The sequence below is a fragment of the Lithobates pipiens genome, unplaced genomic scaffold, assembly GCF_037356315.1.
Source record: "Lithobates pipiens isolate NorthernLeopardFrog02 unplaced genomic scaffold, aLitPip1_a1.2 Scaffold_28, whole genome shotgun sequence".
Taxonomy (NCBI): Eukaryota; Metazoa; Chordata; class Amphibia; order Anura; family Ranidae; genus Lithobates; species Lithobates pipiens.
In genome coordinates this window covers 212,280,336-212,292,896 of record NW_027507789.1, presented here as the reverse complement: position 1 = coordinate 212,292,896, position 12,561 = coordinate 212,280,336, and the positions used below count along the sequence as shown (strand labels likewise).

The window sequence follows — 12,561 nt, the reverse complement described above, 5'->3', positions numbered from 1 at the left end:
ATAGGGTTCCTGATAGGGCCTGGGGTGGAGCCATGCTTAGAGGAGAGGTTATAAAAACCATCAGGTGGAAGTGGCTGGCCTCTTAGTCTGAACACATGAGGGGAGGTAAGCAAACACAGGAAGATCACTGCATAACCATGACAGCATGATGGAGAAGTATCTGCCTGTATTTCTCAGCATTGAGGACACCACTGATCCTGACCAAATCACCAACTTCGTTTGCAGAAATGCAGCCGCAAACTTGCAGGGAACATCCACCATGCTTCACAGTATGCTGCAGACACTCATTATACTGCTCTCCAGCTCTTCGCCAACAAACTGCCTCCTGCTACAGTCAAATATATCACATTTTGACTCATTGGTACAGAGCACCTGCTGCCATTTTTTCTGCACCCCAGTTCCTGTGTTCCTGCATAGTTGAGTGGCTTAGCCTTGTCTCCATGTCGGAGGTATGGTGGCTTTTTCTTCCATGAAGACCACTTCTGGCAAGACTTCTCTGGACAGTGGATGGGTGTACCTGGGTCCCACTGGTTTCTGCCAGTTCTGTGCTGATGGCTCTGCTGGACATCTTCCAATGCAGAAGGGAAGTAGGCATGATGTGTCTTTCATCTGCTGCATTAAGATTCCTTGGCCGACCACTGCGTCTACGCTCCTCTGCATCTACGCTCCTCAGCATTACCCAACCACTGCGTCTACGCTGCTCAGCATTACCCCACCACTGCATATTACCCAACCACTGCGTCTACGCTCCTCTGCATCTACGTTCCTCAGCGTTACCCGACCACGGCGTCTACGCTCCTCAGCGTTACCTCACCACTGCGTATTACCAGACCACTGTGTCTACGCTCCTCAACGTTACCTCACCACTACATCTACGCTCAACATTACCTGACCGCTGCATCTATGTTCAACTTTACCCGACCACCCAATCTATGCTCCTCAATGTTACCCGACCACTGCCTCTACCCTCAAGGTTACCAGACCACTGCGTCAACGCTCAAGGTTACGAGACCACTGCACCCACGTTCCTCAACGTTACCCGACCACTGCGTCTACAGTCCTCAACGTTACCCGACCACTGCGTCTACAGTCCTCAACGTTACCCGACCACTGCGTCTACAGTCCTCAACGTTACCCGACCACTGCGTCTACAGTCCTCAACGTTACCCGACCACTGCGTCTACAGTCCTCAACGTTACCCGACCACTGCGTCTACAGTCCTCAACGTTACCCGACCACTGCGTCTACAGTCCTCAACGTTACCCGACCACTGCGTCTACAGTCCTCAACGTTACCCGACCACTGCGTCTACAGTCCTCAACGTTACCCGACCACTGCGTCTACAGTCCTCAACGTTACCCGACCACTGCGTCTACAGTCCTCAGCGTTACCCGACCACTGCGTCTACAGTCCTCAGCGTTACCCGACCACTGCGTCTACAGTCCTCAGCGTTACCCGACCACTGCGTCTACAGTCCTCAGCGTTACCCGACCACTGCGTCTACAGTCCTCAGCGTTACCCGACCACTGCGTCTACAGTCCTCAGCGTTACCCGACCACTGCGTCTACAGTCCTCAGCGTTACCCGACCACTGCGTCTACAGTCCTCAGCGTTACCCGACCACTGCGTCTACAGTCCTCAGCGTTACCCGATCACTGCGTCTACAGTCCTCAGCGTTACCCGACCACTGCGTCTACAGTCCTCAGCGTTACCCGACCACTGCGTCTACAGTCCTCAACTTTACCCGACCACTGCGTCTACAGTCCTCAGCGTTACCCGACCACTGCGTCTACAGTCCTCAGCGTTACCCGACCACTGCGTCTACAGTCCTCAGCGTTACCCGACCACTGCGTCTACAGTCCTCAACTTTACCCGACCACTGCGTCTACAGTCCTCAACGTTACCAGACCACTGCGTCTACAGTCCTCAAAGTTACCCGACCACTGCGTCTACAGTCCTCAACGTTACCCGACCACTGCATCTACAGTCCTCAACGTTACCCGACCACTGCGTCTACAGTCCTCAACGTTACCCGATCACTGCGTCTAAGATCCTCAACGTTACCCGACCACTGCGTCTACGCTCAACATTACCCGACCACTGCGTCTAAGATCCTCAACGTTACCCGACCACTGCGTCTACAGTCCTCAACGTTACCCGACTACTGCATCTACAGTCTTCAACGTTACCCGACCACTGCGTCTATGCTCTTCAACATTACCCAACCACTGCGTCTATGCTCCTCAACATTACCCAACCACTGCGTCTACGCTCCTCAACATTACCCAACCACTGCGTCTACGCTCCTCAACATTACCCAACCACTGCGTCTACGCTCCTCAACATTACCCAACCACTGCGTCTACGCTCCTCAACATTACCCAACCACTGCGTCTACGCTCCTCAACATTACCCAACCACTGCGTCTACGCTCAACATTACCCAACCACTGCGTCTACGCTCTTCAACGTTACCCGACCACTGCATCTATGCTCCTCAACGTTACCCGACCACTGCTTCTATGCTCCTCAACGTTACCCGACCACTGCGTCTACAGTCCTCGGTATTGGCACATCTTGAAACTGCGGTCTGCTTTGAAATCTTTGCCTAGGAGAGACATTGCTGATGCAGTATAGGTACCTTGTGTCTTATTGCTGTGCTTAGTCTTGGCATGGTGTATGACCTGTGACCTGAGCCTTTCTTCCACAACCTAATGCTGTCCATACATTATACAATTTTCTTCTATAGATTTCCTTTAGATTTACCAAAACCATATAATATGAGATCAAATCTAAACACTTTCAATTTGTGTGCAATCAGACAGGCCCTTGTACCACACAGTTGAAGGTAAATCTAAAGGAAATTGAATAAGAAAATTGTATGTTGTATGGCCAGCTTCAGCAGAGTTTGGCTGTTCCTCATCCAGTTGTAAGCCTCCTACACAGCTATTTCTGTTAATGACTGTGTTTCAAACTACATATGAAATTGATGATCATTAGCGCCAGCTTGGTCTTATTGGTTAATTATACACCTAAATCTAATCATACAAAACCCCTAACTTTGTGCAAGTGTAATAACTGATGCTTGATTGAAGACAAAGGGGGGGGGGGGGGGGATTCACACCAAATATTGATTGGAATCGATTTTTTTCTTCTGATCGCTCACATTCCATTTTGTAAATTGATAAAAAGTTCATTATTAAAATATTTTGAAAGCATTGCTACTTTACAGCATTTCTTCACACCTGCCTAAAATGTTTGCACAGTACAGCATGAGGGGGCCGATGACAGGCATAAGAGTGTTTTCACACTCTAAGCACTGGCCGTAAGCACTAAAGCCACGCTCATTTTAGCTGCACTTTTGCGCCGCTTTTCAGCCATTAGAGGGGCGCATTTAACCCCAAAACAAAGTTAAAAACTCAAGTTTTGGGGTGCTTTCAAAATCTCTTTTCAGGAGCTTTGAAAGCGCTGCCCATTCATTCCAATGGGCAGGAAGTTTTGGGAGCGCTGTATACTGCAAATACTGCTTTTTCGGAACCGCCCCGGTAAAAAGACACACTGGAATGAACGGGAGGCGGTTTTCAGGCACTTTGCTGAGGCAATTTCTAGCGCTAAAAACGCCTGAAATCCGCCCCAGGGTGAAAGGGGTCTGTAAGCTCACAGGCGGTGTGAACTTACAATTTATAGGAGGCAGGTGACAGGTGCAGGGAGGGGATGTGGGCTGACAACTGATGGGAACAGGGGGGCGTGGACTGACAACTGATGGACGGGGGGGTGGGCTGACAAATGATGGACAGGGAGTGACAACTGGCACGGGGGGGCTGACAACTGATGGGCACAGGGGTTTATGGTGACAATTGAAGGGCACAGAGGACTGTGGGATGACAACTGATGAGCATGGATGAAAGGTGAAACTGATGGGAGCGGGGGGTGTGGGCGGACAACGGATGGCAATGGGAGGTGTGGGATGACAACTGATGGGCACAGGGACGTGTGGGCTGACAACCGATGGGCGCAGGGGGTGGGCTTACAACTGATGGGTACGGAGGGGGTTGGGGAGAGTGGCTTGACAACTGATGTGCACTGGGGTGTAGGGTGACAATTTATTGGCATGGAGGAAAAGTGACAACTGATTGGAATGGGGGGTGTGGGCTGACAACCGATGGCCATGGAGGTGTGGGTTGACAACTGGTGGGAATGGGGGGTGTGGCATGTCAACTGATGGGCACTGGGGTGTAGGGTGACAACAAGCCTTGTGCATGGCCAGCGACAGGCTCTGGCGCCTGACCCCCCCATACAACCACTCCCAGAACCCACATCTGGCTTGACGGTCTCTTTACTGACCCCATCCAATCTTAATGTGTCATCTGGATAGCTGAAGGAGAATCTGCTGTGCTCACCCATCCCACCCCATCCTCATTGGATCCAATGTGGTGCCAGTAACACATGGACTCGCTGTGACTTGTAGTCCTCCCCCTTCTCTTCAGCCCAGAATTGTATCTGAACTCAACTCCACAGTTTCCCATGTGAATGGATGTTGTTTTCTTAATAAATGTATTTTTTTTTTAATATATACTCAGAGGCTTGTCTTTCTCCTAGCTTACTGGAACCCGCTTCTGGTCTTTTTCGGTGGCAGCCCTGGCAGACTCATCAATATATTTATTTATTTATCCCTGCCCTTTTAGGGACATTATATGGAGGTATATATGGAGGTATCTTAGCATTGCGCCTTTTTACTTGTAAAAACAGTGACAACTGATGGGCACGGAGGAAATGTGACAACTGATGGGAATGGGAGGTGTGGGCTGACAACTGATGGGAATGGGGGGTGTGGGCTGACAACTGATGGGAATGGGGGGTGTGGGCTGACAACTGATGGGAATGGGGGGTGTGGGCTGACAACTGATGGGAATGGGGGGTGTGGGCTGACAACTGATGGGAATGGGGGGTGTGGGCTGACAACTGATGGGAATGGGGGGTGTGGGCTGACAACTGATGGGAATGGGGGGTGTGGGCTGACAACTGATGGGAATGGGGGGTGTGGGCTGACAACTGATGCGAATGGGAGGTGTGGGCTGACAACTGATGCGAATGGGAGGTGTGGGCTGACAACTGATGCGAATGGGGGGTGTGGGCTGACAACTAATGCGAATGGGGGGTGTGGGCTGACAACTGATGCGAATGGGGGGTGTGGGCTGACAACTAATGCGAATGGGGGGTGTGGGCTGATAACTAATGCGAATGGGGGGTGTGGGCTGACAACTAATGCGAATGGGGGTGTGGGCTGACAACTAATGCGAATGGGGGTGTGGGCTGACAACTAATGGGAATGGGGGGTGTGGGCTGACAACTGATGCGAATGGAGTGTTGGCTGACAACTGATGCGAATGGGGGGTGTGGGCTGACAACTGATGCGAATGGGGGGTGTGGGCTGACAACTGATGCGAATGGGGGGTGTGGGCTGACAACTGATGCGAATGGGGGTGTGGGCTGACAACTGATACGAATGGGGGGTGTGGGCTGACAACTGATGCGAATGGGGGGTGTGGGCTGACAACTGATGCGAATGGGGGGTGTGGGCTGACAACTGATGCGAATAGGGGGGTGTGGGCTGACAACTGATGCAAATAGGGGGGTGTGGGCTGACAACTGTTGGGAATGGGGGGTGTAGCGTGACAAGTCATGAGCACAGAAGGGTGGTGTGGCGTGACAACTGATGAGCACTGGGGTGTTGGGTAATAATTGATGGGCATGGAAGACAGGTGGCAACTGATGGGCACAGGGGGATGTGGGCTGATAAACGATGGGCATGGGGGGGGGGGGCTGACAATTGGATGGAACGGGGTTGGAATGACAAATGATGGGTGGGGGGGCTGACAATTTATGGGCACAGGGGGTGGACTGACAATAGGCATAGGGGGGGGGCTGACAACTGATGGGCACGGGGGGCTGACAACTGATGGGCACAGGGGGTGCTGGGCTGACAATTGATGGGCACAGGCGGGGGGGCTGACAGCTAATGGGCACGGGGGGCTGACAATTGATTGGCACAGGGGGTGGACTGACAATTGATTGGCACGGGGTGGATTGATAATTGATGGGCACAGAGGGGTGGACTGACAATTGATGGGCACGGGGGGTGGACTGACAATTGATGAGCACGGGGGTGGATTGATAATTGATTGGCACGGGGTCGACTGACAATTGATGGGCACAGGGGGTGGGGGCTGACAACTGATGGGCACAGGGGGTGGGGGCTGACAACTAATGGGCACGGGGGGTGGACAATTGATGGGCACGGGGGCTGAGAACTGATGGACACGGGGGTGGTGGGCTGACAACTGTTGGGCACAGGCGGCTGACAACTAATGGGCACGGGGTAGGCTGACAATTGATGGTACGGGGATGACAATTGATGGGCACGGGGGGTGGACTGACAATTGATGGTACAGGGGCTGACAATTGATAGGCACGGGGGTGGACTGATAATTGATAAGCACGGGGTCGACTGACAATTTATGGGCACAGGTGGGGAGGGGCTGACAACTGATGGGCACAGGGGGAGGGGCTGACAATCAATACAGGCTGGGTGTCTCTTCTCATACCGGTGTTCTGCCTAATACAGTCCGGCCATCATTTGCTGTCCGCTCCGTACTGCGCATGCGCAGTACGGAGCAGCCGAAGCTTCGGAAAAAGTCCGAAGTTGAACGGCGCCTGCGCCGTGAGTGGAGGCGGTAGCCCCACTATCCAAGCGGACATAGGGTTAAGAATTTTAGAGGGCCCCTCGCGGGCGAGCTTCGCTCGCCACGCTTCGGGCTCGGCCTCGCTCCGCTCGGCTCTTTTTTATTCTAACTCTATGTCCACTTGGATAGTGGGGATAGAACCTGGACTCACGGCGCAGGCGCCGTTCGTCCTCGGCAATTTTCGGAATCTGTGTTCCTGTGTACTGCGCATGCGCAGTACGCAGGGGACAGCTTCTGATGGGGGACTGTATTTTACAAGACACCGGCTATGAGGAATGAAGCAATAGGCGGGAGAGGTGACAGGTTCCCAGTGACAGCTGTCCTCCATTACACACAGCCCCGGTCACCCGCTCCCACCTCCCTCCCCATTACCGCTCCTCACCCGCTCCGCCCCTTACCTTCTCCGCCTCGCTCAAGCCAGCCTTACCGTGCTGACGTCACGCACCTGAAGGAGAGCGTGCTATACGTCATTACGTCAATTCATGACTCCTTCACACCTCGGGTTTGTTGCTAGGAAACACGTTGTCTGCCCGAGCTCGGGACCCCGCCCAGCGACCACGTGACCCCGCCCTCCTTTATTTGTTATTATTTCCTTTCATTATAATTGTGGTTAGAGTTATTATTTATCATTTGAATTATTATTATTATTATATATATCTATAGTATTATTAATATCGTTATTGATAATGATATTGTTATGCATAAAATTAATGTTGTCATTCTTTTAATTACATGTATGCATTATTTATTATTAATATTATTTAAATTAGTATTCTATTAACCACTTGCCTACCGGGCACTTAAACCCCCTTCCTGCCCAGACCAATTTTCAGATTTCGGTGCTCTCACACTTTGAATGACAATAACTCAGTCATACAACACTGTACCCAAATTAATTTTTTGTCCTTTTTTTCATACAAATGGAGCTTTCTTTTGGTGGTATTTGATCACCTCTGGGTTTTTTATTTTTTGCGCTATAAATTAAAAAAGACCGAAAATTTTGAAAAAAAAAACGCATTTTTCTTTGTTTCTGTGATAAAATTTTGCTAATTATTATTTTTTTTTCATGAAGGCAGAAGGGCACGTGCAGGCAGATTAACATACCTGTCTTGCCTACACGCGATCACACCAAAGTCCGATCGTTAAGAACGCGGTGACGTACAACACGTACGACTGGACTAGAAAAAGGAAGTTCAATAGCCAGGAGCCAATAGCTTCCGTCTTGTACTTGCTTCAAAACATGCGTTGATTTTGGTCCATCGGAACAGCATACAAACAAGCATTTTTTCCCGATAGAAATTGGTTCCGTCGGAAAGATTTAAAACATGTTCTATTTCATGGGCCCGTCAGAATTTTCATTAAAAAAATACGATGGGGCATACACACAATCGGAATATACAATGAAAAGCTCCCGTCCCATCTGACTTTTTCTGTCGGACATTCCGCTCGTGTGTACGTGGCATTAGAGGAGCAGGTGTGGAGGAGCTGGGCCAGCACAGACAATAATTAGACACTATTAGAGGAGCAGGGGTGGAGGAGCTGGGCCAGCACAGACAATAATTAGACACTATTAGAGGAGCAGGGGTGGAAGAGCTGGGCCAGCACAGACAATAATTAGACACTATTAGAGGGGCAGGGGTGGAGGAGCTGGGCCAGCACAGACAATAATTAGACACTATTAGAGGAGCAGGGGTGGAGGAGCTGGGCCAGCACAGACAATAATTAGACACTATTAGAGGAGCAGGGGTGGAGGAGCTGGGCCAGCACAGACAATAATTGGACACTATTAGAAGAGCAGGGGTGGAGGAGCTGGGCCAGCACAGACAATAATTAGACACTATTAGAGGAGCAGGGGTGGAGGAGCTGGGCCAGCACAGACAATAATTAGACACTATTAGAGGAGCAGGGGTGGAGGAGCTGGGCCAGCACAGACAATAATTGGACACTATTAGAAGAGCAGGGGTGGAGGAGCTGGGCCAGCACAGACAATAATTAGACACTACCAGAACAGAAGACTGAAGGAAGGGAGATGGGGCTTTACTGGGAAATGACTCTTTTCTAGAAAGTTTATTTGAAGTGCAGTGTTGTGGTGTGTGAGGGAAACATAGGAAACAATGGGCCAGAAGAGAGCAGGGTGAATGAGACCTTAAGGAAAGAAAAAACACTGCAGCTCTGCATTTAAAATACTTGATTTTTCTGTATTATTTAATAATTGGTGGCAGGGTGTCTTTTAATGTCATGTGATAAAACAGGACATATAATTGTAAACCCGGTGTACTGCCCCTTTAAATCTCTCTGCCTGATAGTACCGCCCACCGCACTGCAGAGTGACGGGCACAGGAGCCAATGGAGCGGCGAGGATATCCACCGAGCTCTGTTCTGACCAATCACAGCACGCCTCTCCTCACAGACCCGACCCCAGAGGTCTGGATAATACTGATAAAATAACATTCCTGACATGCCTACACCCTATGAGAAGGAATATAAACTGAAGTGAGACGGTCCGGTTGTGTTTTTTTTTTTTTTAATATACCTGTGGCCGGATTAAGTCAGGCAGAACGCAGCGGGCTCCGGGAAAATGTCTCCCGCGGTAGGGAGGAGCGCGCTCTGGTGGAAGGAGTCATGTGACGGGTCAGCTGATCAGGCGCCTGTCATGGCTCTTCGCTGCTCTCCCGCTCCGCTGCCGGATTCCGTGTCCGCCGATATGCAGAACATGAGGCAGCTGTCCGGGGAGGTGAGGAGACTGAGCGGGCGGTTCATGGAAGGTGAATGTTGAATGACAGTCATCAGCGAGTCCCCCCACCCCCTTCAGCTGCCGTTGTAGTTTTTTCCATTACAGGATACAGCAGTTACATAGGGCGGTCGGGAGGTACCACAGTATCCAGAGGGGGTCGACAATCAGAATGACACATTCGCGTGTGCACTCCCCCCCCTTTCCCCTGCTGCTGTGGTTCATTCCAGTGGAGAACACAGCAGTGGCATGGGATGGTCGGGAGGTACCATAGCGTCGGAGGGGGGTTGGCACATAATCTGACATACCTAGAAGTGGCGAATAATGTCAGTGCCAATCCCACTAAATAAAAAAAAAAAAAAAAAAAAAAAAAAAAAAAAACGTTTTCTTTTTCTTTAGTTAACTTTTTCTAATATGTTGTCGCATGACACCGCAGACCTCCATCTTCTCCTGTTTTGTTTACTTCCTGTTTTGGGTCCTCCTTCGGGTGTCCTCTTCAGTGCCTGCATGAAATGGACACTTCTGATTTGATGTTCGGAGGTGGGGTTTTCTCAGGATCCAGAGGGGTACTTATGTTATCACAGGGAATGGTGTCCACTTCAGTGCCTGCATTAAATGGACGCTTCTGATTGGATGTTCGGAGGTGGGTTCTCTCAGGATCCAGAGGGGTACTTATGTTATCACAGGGAATGGTGTCCACTTCAGTGCCTGCATGAAATGGACACTTCTGATTGGATGTTCAGAGGTGGGGTTCTCTCAGGATCCAGAGGGGTACTTATGTTATCTCAGGGAATGGTGTCCACATCAGTGCCTGCATGAAATGGGCACTTCTGATTGGATGTTCAGAGGTGGGGTTCTCTCAGGATCCAGAGGGGTACTTATAGTGCAGGGCCACCCTGAAAAACAAAAGTACATTAAAAATTAGCAAAAAATCAGAAAAAAAAGTTTTTTTTTTAAACTTACCAGAAATGCCTGTTGCTAGGCATATCCTCCTAATCTGCCTCTCCCTCCTCCGCGGTGATGTTCTGTCTTCTCTCCTCCGTGCGGCGTTTTCTGGGTAATGGGGTGCTGTTTTCTGGGAATTGTGTGTCCCAGAACACAGCGAGCCCCATTCACAAAGCGCTGCGCGACTTGCGCATGCGAGATAGGAAATGGGCAGTGAAGCTGCAAGGCTCCACTGCCTGTTTCCCTTAGTTGAAATGGCGGCGCCGAGACCCGAGAGCCAAGGGACGGGTCAGCCTCGGGCGTCCGACATCGCGGGCGCCCTGGACAGATAAGTCTGCTTATTAAAAGTCAGCAGCTACAGTGTTTGCAGCTGCTGACTTTTAAATTTATCTTTTTAAAGCCGGCCCTCCTCTTTATGTTATCTCAGTTAATGGTGTCCACATCAGCGCCTGCATAACATGGAAACTTCCTATTGGATGTTTTGAGATTGGGTTCTCTCAGGATCCAGAATATGACTGACAGCATCACGGGGCGGCTGGTAGGAGATTTCAGACACCACTGAATTAGCGGTTCCCTTACACCCAGCAATGGACTTAGGTGAGTATATCTGGCTTCACAAGGTAGGGGGGTAAAAAAATGTCTTGTAGAAATCTATATAATGGAACTTGATTCCACCCAGCCCCCCCCCAGTTACACCCCCCCTCCTCCACCCTTAACTTTCCGCTTGGTAACCTACAAAAAACTTCCAGTGGTGTTCTGTAAGGATCCACTGGGTCCCGCACTGCCATGTCATCAGGAGGTTGGCTGCAAAAAGATGATGACGTCACAGATTAAGATGGAGAACATCATCATCAGGGGTACTGGCAGTAAGTACCAGAAAGAGACAGCTGCCTCCTCTGATGACATCACAGATTAAGATGGAGCACATCATCGGGGATACTGTATATAAGTACCAGAGAGACAGCCGCCTTCCCTGATGACATCACAGATAAAGATGTAGCATGTCATCATCAGGGGTATTGGCTGTAAATACCGTAAAGAGACAGCTGCCTCCCCTGATGACATCACAGATTAAGATGTAGCATTTCATCATCAGGGGTACTTGTATATAAGTACCAGAGAGACAGCCGCCTCCACTGATGACATCACAGATAAGGTTGGCACAGGTGCATGCCCCACAGTACATCCTCAGGGGGGCAGCTGCACATACCAGAAGGAGAGCCACCCTCCTATGAATGTCACAACGCATGCACAGTGACACACCCTGCGGCCTCCTGGGTTGTATAATATGGGTATCCCTGTAGGCTGCAGGCACGTGATCCTAGGAGGCTACCGGGGAAGTGCAAGGAGAATTGTTTTCATTGTAACTAGAGTAAGGGAGGTTTATACCACCTGCCAGACTTTTTTTTTTTTTTCTCCCCTCCCCCCCCCCCCCCCCCCCCCCCCATCTGTCCCATTGGAGAGATTTCCCTTCACTTCCTTTCCCAAAGCCAAGACAGGAAGTGAGAGAAAACCTTCCCAAGTGAAGGAATCCCTGGTTGTCACCAGAACTAGCGTCCCCATTGGAAGATTATCCCTCTAGTCCTGTTCTGGTGACACCCCAAAATTTGGGATTTCTTATATTGGGGACCAGGGTGAATCTCTCCAACAGGGACACGGGCAATGATTAAATCTGACGGGGTGTTCTAAGCCTTCTCCAAAACAAAAAATTTTTGATTGTAGTTGCACTTTATACATTTGCAGAGTTTTAAACCTTTAAAATTGCATGTACACTGTACTGCATTGAGTGCAAGCTTTGTCAAAATTGAATGTTTTTTGCTATTTTCTCTCCAAGTTGAATGTTATTTTTATACGGAATACAGTGGATCGGGGAGATACTGCTTTATGGCCACCAGATGGCGCTGATGATCATAGTAAATAAATATGTTTCGTCAGAGCCATCTAGTGGCAATAGTGCGTTTTTTTTTTTTTCCCCCAGCCCTATTCGTTTCATGCATGAATAACATTCAAGCGGGAGAGAAAAATAGCCTAATAACATTTGATCCCCCCCCCCCACCACCATTGCACTGATTGAATAGAAATACAAATAGCATTTTTTTTTTTAAATAAACCCCTGTGTGATTGGTTTAGATGTTGGACATTTT

The 12,561-nt window shown here is 49.9% G+C and overlaps 2 protein-coding genes across 2 annotated transcripts in view; one reads left to right on the top strand and one right to left on the bottom strand.

Moving 5' to 3' along the window:
• Positions 1 to 7,160, bottom strand: part of MAPRE1 (microtubule associated protein RP/EB family member 1) — an 83,797-nt gene extending 76,637 nt beyond the window's left edge. The window contains exon 1 of the mRNA XM_077460507.1: positions 7,140 to 7,160. The gene's annotated coding sequence lies outside the window, so the exon portion shown is untranslated. The remainder of the gene's footprint in view (positions 1 to 7,139) is intronic.
• A 2,155-nt stretch (positions 7,161 to 9,315) lies between these two features.
• Positions 9,316 to 12,561, top strand: part of COMMD7 (COMM domain containing 7) — a 32,509-nt gene continuing 29,263 nt past the window's right edge. Inside the window, exon 1 of the mRNA XM_077460508.1 lies at positions 9,316 to 9,475. Within this exon, the coding sequence (XP_077316634.1) occupies positions 9,320 to 9,475 (156 nt within the window). The 5' untranslated portion in view covers positions 9,316 to 9,319. The remainder of the gene's footprint in view (positions 9,476 to 12,561) is intronic.